This window comes from Agelaius tricolor, unplaced genomic scaffold, assembly GCF_023055355.1.
Source record: "Agelaius tricolor isolate 1412-34295 unplaced genomic scaffold, bAgeTri1.0.p SCAF_87, whole genome shotgun sequence".
Taxonomy (NCBI): Eukaryota; Metazoa; Chordata; class Aves; order Passeriformes; family Icteridae; genus Agelaius; species Agelaius tricolor.
Window position 1 is genome coordinate 697635 of NW_027269347.1, and position 10048 is coordinate 707682.

General features: G+C 57.8%; 1 protein-coding gene across 1 annotated transcript; it reads right to left on the bottom strand.

The window, feature by feature from the left end:
- Nucleotides 1-3448: 3448 nt before the first annotated feature.
- On the bottom strand, nt 3449-9843 carry LOC139585682 (serine/threonine-protein kinase pim-1-like). The gene is given in 7 exon segments (XM_071418519.1): nt 3449-3555; nt 3855-3980; nt 4626-4695; nt 4697-4993; nt 5197-5247; nt 5364-5470; nt 9831-9843. Coding segments are annotated over 7 exon segments (771 nt in total).
- Nucleotides 9844-10048: the final 205 nt, after the last annotated feature.

Genomic DNA, 10048 nt, shown 5'->3' on the forward strand with positions numbered 1-10048 from the left:
TGTCCAGGCCTCACTCAGGGCTGCTGTGCAGGCCTTGGCACTTCAGGGACGTGCTTTAGTGCTGGGCTTGGCACTGCTGGCTGAGCGGCTGCACTGGGTGAGCTCAGAGGGCTTTTCCAACTGAAAGGATTCTGTGATTCCATGATGAGATCCGCTGCATTCAGCTGGGGCTATTTTAGCAGCATTACTTTGCTCCAGAAGTTCCCTCTTGCCCAGCTCCTGTGGCCTGAGGCTTCAGCTCCTTCAGCTCCTGGTGCTGAGCTGCTCATGCTGAACGAGAGCACTCGGAGAGACGAATCCAGTCCATCCAATTCCTTCTGGGACACGCAGAGGGGAGGCTGTGCAAACAGGAGCATTGTTTGCTGTGGCCTCCTCTCTGCCCTTCACACCTTTCAGCGCTTTGAAGCAGCCAAGAGCTTTCTCCAAGAGTGCAATGGAGCAGCTGTTCCTGCTCGCGGGCCAGGCTCTTCCCAGTCTCTGCACTTGCGTGCTTCTGTCCCTCTTGCCCTATGTTCCCCCAGGGCTGGCTGGCTGCTGCCCAGGACTGTGGCACTGGCACAGATCCAGTGCTCCAGAGCCTCCTTTCTGTGCCCCTGGAGCTGCCTGGGCACAGCAGCCTTTTCCATCTGCAAGCTCCCCATGGACAGGGAGTGCCCAGCTCCGTTCCTTGCACAGCCTCCAGGAGCCCAGGGCTGCCATCTCAAGTCCCTGCTGGCACTGGGGGCTCCCAGGTGCCTCAGGCTGCTGTGACACCGCTGCACACGGGAGGGAACAGGGGCAGGGGCTGTGCTGAAAGTCAGCTCCATCTGCTGCTGCTGCTGCTGCTGCGGGGTCATTTGTGCAGCCCTGGCCCAGAGTCAGGGATCAGATGCTGCCAGTCTCTTCCAGCCCTGGCTGCTCAGAGGTTGGGCCTTGGAGCCTCAGGTGGCCAAAGGCAGCTGCTGCTGGGCCCTCTGTGTGTGCCCGTGTTCAGCAGTGCTGCTCCATCAGTCTGTGCCCAGCAACGGGGAAAAGCCTCAGCCCTGCAGGGCCAGGAGCTGCCGGGCTCTGCCTGAGCAGCTCAGCCAGCAGCAAGGGAGCTGCTCCACACAGGAACCAGGAGCAAAGGACACTCCTTTTGTAGGACATGTTTTCTATATAAAAGAAAAAAAGGAAAAAGAAAAAAAACTATATAAAATGTGAAAGATGAAAACAAAACCCAAGTGTTAGTGAAAAAGTTCTGAAACTTTGCATTAAGAGGTAAATGATCTTTTTTAAAGAGGAACTCAGTCATTTACATTGTAAATGTGCTGATGGCATGGATCCATCTTACTGATCCCAGCAGCCTTTTAAAAGATTTTGGGCTTTGTTTCCAACATTGCCATTTGAAATTGTGCTCAAAGCAAGAGGAAATTGCTTTGTGCCCTTCCGGCTCCAAGCAGGACTGGGAATGGAAACTCTGTCAAAGCCCAAATCCTTTAGAAGATGCCCTTCCTTCTCAGCCTGGCAAGGAGCTGCACATTCCCTTTGAAACTGTCAGGGATTTCTTAGAGACACAAAGTGCCACTTAGGGCTTTTTGCTCTGGTTTGGCAGTGCAGAAGGGCAATTCTCCATCCATCAGCTCCAGACTGCACTGCCTCAGGAACACGGCCCACTCGCCAGCTTTGGCCCACTCAGGCACTTCTAGAGGAGGAAGAAAGTGCAATTGCACAATTCCAGCCAATCAAGAAGGAAGAATGGGACAGACAAACACCCTGTGCAGATCCAGGCGTTCAGCTGGGACTGTGGAGGGTTTGGGTTCTTGCCAATTGGATGTGTGTCCCCAGCTGCAATCTCTGGGCCTGCAGCAGAGTCTCACTCAGCTGCCAAAGCAGAAAGCTCAGGCGCTGTGCTCGCAAGGGGCTCGTCTGATGCAAAGCTGTCAGAGCAATGTGAGGGCAGAGCCAGCCCAGCTGGGCCCAGGGCTGAGCCCAGCAGAGCCCTGGCAGAGCCCAGAGCAGCCTCAGCAGCCGCAGAGCCCGGCTGCAAGGAGAGAAAGCAGAAAGTGCCCGTCAGCTGAGGGCTCCTGTGCCCTTGTGCCAAGGCCTGCGGTGCCCAGGCCATGCTGGCTGTGCCCAGAGCTGTGCCCAGAGCTGCCCATCCCTGCTGCCTTTGGCAGCAGAGCAGGAGGGCAGGACATGTGCCCAGCCTGCAGCCAGCCACGGCACATCCAGCCCTCAGCAGCTGCCCAGAGCAGGATGCTCCTGTGCTCGCTGCCATCTCCCAAAAGCTCTGATCCCACCCTGCCAAGCACACAGGGACCCACCTCACGCCAGCCACGGCTGCAAGAAAAGCTGCTCCCAAACCATGGCCTCAGCCTTCTCCAAGGCCACCGCCCATCCACGCCACAGCTGCTCCCAAGCACTTCCCCATCCACACTGGACCACCTGGAACGCTTCCTGTGGAAAAACAAACAACACATTCTTGAAAAGAGATTAGAGACAAAAAGGGAAAACAAGAAAAACGGGAAAAACTCTTATCTCTGTCAGGGCCTTGAGGAAGGCCCAACTCCTACATGGTAGGGAAAAACCCACCCACGGGTGAGGGAAGCCCACACTTTCTCCCTTCCCCCCTGCACTGTCCCCCAAAATCACGGTGATCCCAATGCAAACAAGGGCAGTGCAGCAGCCCAGCCCTTCCTTGCCTGCAGAGCAAAGCAGCCCCTGCACAGCTTCTGGAGTCCCACCTCTGCTCCCAGCATGGGGCTTTGTTTGTGTCGGGCTGGCTGCCCCAGCCCCAGCCCCAGCCCAGGCCACGGTGGCTGCTGGGGGCTGTTGGCAGGGCCAGGAGCCCACTCCCATTTGTACCCAGCCCAGCCCATGCCCCAGCCCTGCCAAAAGCAGCTGGGCAGCGACTGAAGGATGAGTTGCATCTGCCCCAGCAGAGGGGGAACCTTTGCTTCCCAGCCAGGCTGGGCCATGCCCAAATCTGGCAGCATTTCCCCGCATGGGGACTCACCTGCAAATTCCCTGTGGAGTTTGGCTATGAAGAAGGTGCCAGAATCAAAGTCCATCACCTTCAGCCTGCAGTGGCCAGGCTGAGGAAGAGCTTCTCATCCTTGGTGCCATCCTGGCTGTCTCCAGCAGCAGCAGCAGCAGCAGCAGCAGCAGCATCCCCACCCGGTACAGCTTCTCCAGGGGCTCCTGCTCCTTCCCTGGGGGCAGACCAGGCTCTCAGGGCTCTGCCCAGGGCCCCAGCTGTCAGGGAACCAGCACAAGCAAAACCAGCTTGGATGGCGGCCACCAGTGCTGGGCAGAGCAGCTCAGCTGCAGCACAAGGGCTGCGTGTGCCCATCCCATGACCCCGGTGCAGTGACACAGGCAGGACAAAAAAGTCTGGGTTCCTTTGCTTCTGATTGCCAAGGCATGTGTGGAGCTGCAACTTACCAGGGCCCTGGATCAAAGTGTGCCTGTGGCTCTCTCCCTTCTTCTAGGGCCGAGGAATATCCTGCACCCAAGGATCACAGAACAGGTCTTCTAATGTGGGTCTTTCCAAGGAGTTCACGGATAAACACCACCTGATCAGATCTTTGCACTCTGGGCAGAGAAAGCAGAAAGTGCCGGTCAGCCAGAGAAGGCTCCTGTCTGCTTTGCCCCACTATTGCCATGCCCAGGCCTTGCTGGATGCACTCAGGGCTGGGCCTAATCTTTCCCATCAATTCCCTGTTTTGGAGGAGGGCAGGACATGTGCCACCTCTTCAGCAGCTGCCAGAGCGGGATGCTCACGAGCCCGCTGCTGGCTCCCAGCACTGGGATTCCCCCCGTGCCCAGAGAAGAGGATCCACCTTGAGAGAGCCCTTGTGGCAGCGGGAGCTGGCCCCAGCTGAGGTTCCGGCCCCTCCTGAAAGGGTGCTCCCCGCAGACCATCTGGTGCAGCAGGATGCCCAGGGACCAGATCGTTGCTGCCTCGCCATGGTACCAGCCAAAGTCGTTCCATTCCGGGGGGCTGTAGGATGGTGTTCCTATGGAATACAGATGGAGTTCAGCAGGGGGATGCTGCTGCTCCCAGAGCCTGGCCCCAGCATCCCTGGGCCTGCGGGGGCTGCATCAGTGGCACGCAGGGTGACCACTGCCCTCTCGCCAGCACCTGGGACTTGTGCACAAACTAAGGCTTGGAAAAGAAGCCACTGGTGTCAGAAGAGGGCAGAGGAAGCCCTGGCTAAGCCTGACCATGACAAGCAAAGGAAAAACCCTCTCTGTGCTGGGGAAAACATGCCCTTATCCTCCCTGCCTGCATTGCCCCAAAAATATTAGGAAGCCAAGGCAAACAGGGCGAGTGGAGCAGTGCAAGCCCTTCCTCTCGCCTGCACACCAAACTGGCTGGGGCACAGGTTCCATCCCCCTCTCTGCTACCCCCACCCACGGGGGTTTTGGTCGGGCTGGCTGCCCCAGCCCAGCCCCAGTCCTGGGCAGAGTGGCTGGCAAAGGCTGCCAGCAGGGCTGGAAGATGGCTCCCCACCCAGCCCCGCTCTAAAGCAACTCAGCTGAAGACTCAGTCCCCTGACTGGCAGCAAAAGGGAGAATCCCCGCTGCCACAGCCAGCTTGGGCTGGGAGATGTTGGGCCATGAGATCCCGGGACCAGGAGTACACCCTTACGTGGGCTCACCTGCAAAGTGGGTGTAGGCTGTCTCTTGCAGGTAGGTGCCACAGCCAAAGTCGATCAATTTGGCCTGCCCGGTTGGCCAGGTCAAGCACGATGTTCTGAGGTTTGATGTCGCGGTGCAGGACCCCGCAGCTGGTGCAGTGCCACACGGCCTCCAGCACCTGGCGGAACAGCTCCCGCGCCACCTCCTCGGGCACGAACCGCCGTGCCCGAATGACACGATGCAGGTCCTGACACCGCTCTGGCCGCTCCATCACCATCACGATGTGGTTGGGCAGCTCGAACCACTCCAGGAGCTGCACCACGCCGGGGAAGCCAGTGGACACCTTGGCCTGCAGCACGATCTCCAGCGGGGCCCTGCTGCCGTCGGGCTGCGGGAGGAGCACGATGCCCTCAGTGGGGCCGATGCCGTGCCAGGCCTGGGGAAGCCCTGAGCCAGCCCGGGATGCTCTGCGCCCTGCGCTGCGCCCACGCCCGCTCCCCCTCGAGGCGTCCTGGCGGCTTCCACCGTGCCGGGCCTCGGCTCATCCCCGCCCGGCAGCCCCGGCTGCTGCCGCTGGCCCCGCTCACTCACCAGCTCGCCCCAGTGCCGGACGCGGTTCCGTGGCACCCTCTTGATGGCCACCTGCAAGCCAAGGACAGCAGCGGGCTCAGCTCGCCGCCCGCCCTGCCCAGCCCCATCCTCCTCCTCCTCCTCCTCCGCCCCCTCCTCCTGCGCCCGCCGCCGGCCCCGCCGCTCACCGGGGCGCCGTCCGAGAGCCGCGTGGCCGCGAAGACGCTGCCGAATCCTCCGCGCCCCAGCAGCGAACCCAGGCGGTAGCGCTCCTGCAGGGCCTCGGGCGCCGTCCCTGCGGGCGGGACGCGGCTGTCAGCGCTCGGCCCGGGGCCAGCAACGGCCCCCGAGCGCCCCTCAGCCGCCCCGGGCCGGCCATGCCCAGGCGTTCGCTCTTTGGAACGCGGCACGGGAGGCTCGGGGCCGGCGGCCGCGCTGCCGAGCGGCGGAGCTCGGGCCGGGGAAGCCGCAGCGGAGGCGGCGGCAGCGGCCGCGCCGCCTGTGTCCTCCGCGGGCCCCGGCAGGAGCCGGGGCCGGGGCCGGGCTCGGGGCTGGAGCCTGCCTCGGGGCCGGGGCCGGGCTCGGGCCAGGCGGAGGCGAAGGGCGGCGATGCCGCCCCCGCACACGGCACTGATGCCCGCCCAGCAGCGCCACCGCCAGTAGGGCCAGAGCCGGGCGGAGGCGAGACCGCGGCGGGACGGGCGGGGCCGGGCACGGGGCAGCCCCGCCCGGGGCCGGGGGCGGGCCGGGGGCATGGCCCGGCCCGGCAGGGGGAGAGGGAGGCGGGGACACGAGAGGGAGGCGGGGAGAGGAGAGGGACGCCGGGCAAGGGACCCCGGGAGAAGGGTGCCCGACGGCGGGAAAGGGAGACACAGAGACAGAAGGAGAGAAAGACCAAGAAAGAGAGAAAGAGAAAGAAAGAGAGAAAGAGAAAGATCCTTATCGATTATATGCTTTGCTGCTTCTGCCGCTGTTGCCGCCGCTGCTGCTGCCGCCGCTGCCGCCGCTGCAACTGAAGCACCGGGGCCGTTCGTCCCCGTGTCCGTTCCCCGCTCGCCCCACGAGCCCCACGTTCGAGCCCCGCGCGCCCCGGGCACAGCCCCTGAGTCTGTCCAAACACGGGAACTTTGCAGCCTTGAGCCCAGGTGCAGAGCCCTGACTCCTGCACACTGGCACAGCAATCCCCTCGCTTGCTGCTCTGCATTGGCCTGGCTGAGGGGCAAACACTGGCGGGACACCTTCCCTTGGGCTAGGATTCCTACCTGAGCCCAGCACTGCACTTACATCTCCAGTGTTGCCTTCCAGTAACAACAGGGGAAGCAAAACTGTGTGTGGCTCATGGTATTTTAGAGTGTCTAAAAATCACTAAGCCACTGATCTTAGAGGTACAGTGCATCTGGAATTACTGGGATGGAGAAGTAGTGCCCCATGGAAAAGGGGAGCATAAAAATAAATAGAGGAAAACATCTTGGATTGTTTCTTTCATTTACATTTCCCTTCTGGAAAGTTGTTGCTGTTTTCCAGGAATCTTCTCCTGTCTGCTCTTGCCAAGAATCTCTCCTGGAGAACAAGGTCAAGCTTCTGTCCCAAGATTTGCCACCAGCTGCAGCTTCTCTTGGCTTTCCACACTGCACAGTGTCTGCAGCAGGACTTTTGCAGCAAAGCAGGACAAATGTTTGGAGAACTTTACATGTCCTTTCTTTTCCTGGTGGGCTGGGGTGTTGTGCCACTGGTGAAGTTTCCATTGTGACTGTTTGTGCTGGTTTAGGGCAAATTTTGGGAGGAAGCCTCCAAAAGGGGTCCGTCTAGAAATCAAGTTCCAGTGGCCTCTCCCCCTACTAGTTCAGAAAAAGAGTTCCCTTGGGAAAAGTAATTAAACCCCAGTTTATTTATCAAGTAAAGTATTCACAAGCATGAAAAATGAATAATATTAAATAAAACCTCTGACAGTGCTGAAGGGATGGCAAATTCAGAAAGTCCTTTTTGTGGGTTGTATTTGGCTCACTCGGTCTCTTCTAAGTCCCTCTGGTGCTGGAATGCAGCATCCCAGACCTCAGTGGGCCACGGGTGTGAGCTGCAGGTGTTTTTCTGGGTTTTCAGTCCAGAGCAGGTTTAAACAGTTCCAAGAAAAAGGAAAGTCCCAGTCCCAGGAACTTCTCTGCCTAAGCTAGCTAAAACCAAATTGCTGGACCTGGGCTGTGAAGGCACCGGGAAATTTCCAAATCTGGGCACTGGTGGTCCCAGCAAACACCAGATCTGGATGGTGCTGGAGCCAGAACCTGGAAATTTCCAACTTTTGGCTTTCTGTGCCAGCAAATCACTGCACTTGGGCTGTGCTGGCACCAGGAAGTTTTCAGATCTGGGTGCTGGCACTGCCAGGAAACACCAGATCTGGGTGGGGCCAGCACAAGGTATTTGCAAGGTTTTGCTTTCTTTACCAGAAAATTCCTCGACTCGGGCTGTGCCGGCACTGGGAAATTCCCGCATCTGGGCACTGGTGGTGCCAGCAAACACCGGATCTTGGCATTGCCAATGACGGTAGCAGGGAATTGCCAGATTTTGGCTTTCTTTGCCAGAAAATTGCTGGACTTGCCTCTGCCAGAACGGGGAAATATCCAGATGTGAGCACTGGCAGTGGCAGCAAACACCAGGTCTGGGCGCCTGTATTGGCATCGGGAAATTGCCGGATTTTGGTTTTCTGTGCCAGAAAAATGCGGGACTTGGGCTGTGCCAGCACTGGGAAATTTCCGGATCTGGGCACTTGTGCAGCAAGCACCAGATCTGGGTGGTGTGTTGTAGTGTGTTTTTATATACTTTGTGATAGTTTTGGTTTTGTATCCCCGTATTTTTCCCAAATGGCTCATCCCAGATGGTACCCCCCTCCCTTTCCCTGTGTAATCCTTTGCCCTTGCTGAGATCATCCCCAAATCCCCACCCTGGCTCTCTGTCAATCACTCAGCATCCCATCCCCTCCCTCTAGAAGCTTCGGTCCAGGATGTCGAGTGATGAGCCAGAGGCCAGGGGTCAGCCCCCCAAGCCTTGCCCCATACGCTGTCCTAAATGTCCATCCCCCAGGACCCATCCCTTAGGGTCACTTCTTGGTTAGTCAAATGTTCTCTACTTTGGCTTTCCACCTCCCTTTAAATGTAACCTTGGCACATCTCCCGGGCTCTCGGCAGGAGGCCCCTGAGGTGTAGGGGCTCCTTTGGGACACCTGGAATAAAACCTTGGATTAACCCCTGCTAAGAGTCGGCCCTTTCTCTTCTACCTCTGTCTCTGGTGTCTCTTGTGCTGCAAAGGCGGCCAGCCCAGGTGCCCTCAGTACCCTCGGGGCACAGAGAGTGTCTCCCCGCTGTCGGCCGTGTCGGGGCTGCCCCCGGTGTCTGCCGACTCGGGACTGGCCCAGGGTTCCTGAGAGGCTCCCAGAGAGACAGAGACAGTGGTGCTGGTGGCAGCACCGGGAAGCTGCCGGGTTTGGCTTTCTTTGCCAGAAAATGGCTGCATTTGGGTTGTGCCAGCACTGGGAAATTGCCAGATGTGGGCACTGGCAGTGCCAGCGCACACCAGATCTTGGTGGGGAATGTGCTGGCACTGGAAAATTGCCAAATGTGACCTTTCTGTGCCAGCAAACTGCTGGAATTGTGCTGTGCAGGCATCTGAAAAATTCCGGATCTGGGCACTGGTGGTGTCAGCACACACGAGATCGGAGTAGTGTAGGCACCAGGTATTTGCCTGGTTTTGGCTTTCTTTGCCAGCAAATTGCTGGACTTGGGCTGTGGTGGCACAGGGAAATGTTCAGATCTGGGCATGGGCGGTGCCATCAAACACCAGGTCTGGGTGGTGACAGTCTTGGCACCAGGAAATTGCTGCGTTTTGTCTTCTTTTTCCAAAAAACTGCTGCACTTGGGCTGTGTTAGAACCAATAAATGTCCAGACTGGGGCACGGGTGGTGGCAGCAAACACCAGATCATGGCATTGCCAGTGTCAGCAGTGGGAAATTGCCAGATTTTGGCTTTCTTTACCAGAAAATTGCTGGACTTGGCTCTGCCAGAACAAGGGAATTTCCAGATCTGGGCACTGGAGGTGGCAGCAAACACCAGATCTGGGCGGTGCCAGACCCAGTAATGTTGGAAATGAATTTGTAGAGAATTTTTAAGGTTTGATAGAAGGTTTCTATAGTATGTATGCAAGTGTCATGATCCATCCTTACGAACGGGTTTCATGATGGTTTGTGGGTTGATCTCAGAGTGCAAAAAACACCGACACGGTACAGGGGGTTGCAGTGATAATCAAAACAAATTTACCTTTATTGAATAACCACAAGAAAATGCATTGGGGAGGAATTAGGGAAAAGGGAAAAAGAGGGAGGAAGAGAAAGGAAGGTATAAAGCTACCAAACATAGAAAAGGCACAGTCCTTTGATGTCCAGCCAATGGAGTTCACCAGGTCACGTCTGGGGAGATCTCAGGGTTGCAGTTCATCTGAACTCTTATTATACTCTTTTTGTTGATGGGGGAAGGGGTAAAACTTGAAACCGAATCAAAGGTAGTCTATTGTATTTTTGGGAGAAAAAATGGCATTTAGAGAAGGGTACACACAGTCCATGTTCTCTGCAGTGGGTGAGAGCCATTGTCTTCTTGGTCCACTGCTCGCACCTGCAACATCCATCTTGCTTTGGTTAGCTTGCCTCCCCCACACACCTCCCCCAGGTTAGGGGTCTCAGTGCCAGTCCTTGGAAAGAGTGTGGGGGGGCATTTTCACATAGGGATTTCATGTCTCGGTCTTTGATGGAGAGGCCTTGTACATCTCAGTCTGTCTGTCATGGCTGTTGTAAGACAAGTGAGGGGTCTTCTGTGGGGGACCACCCAAAACT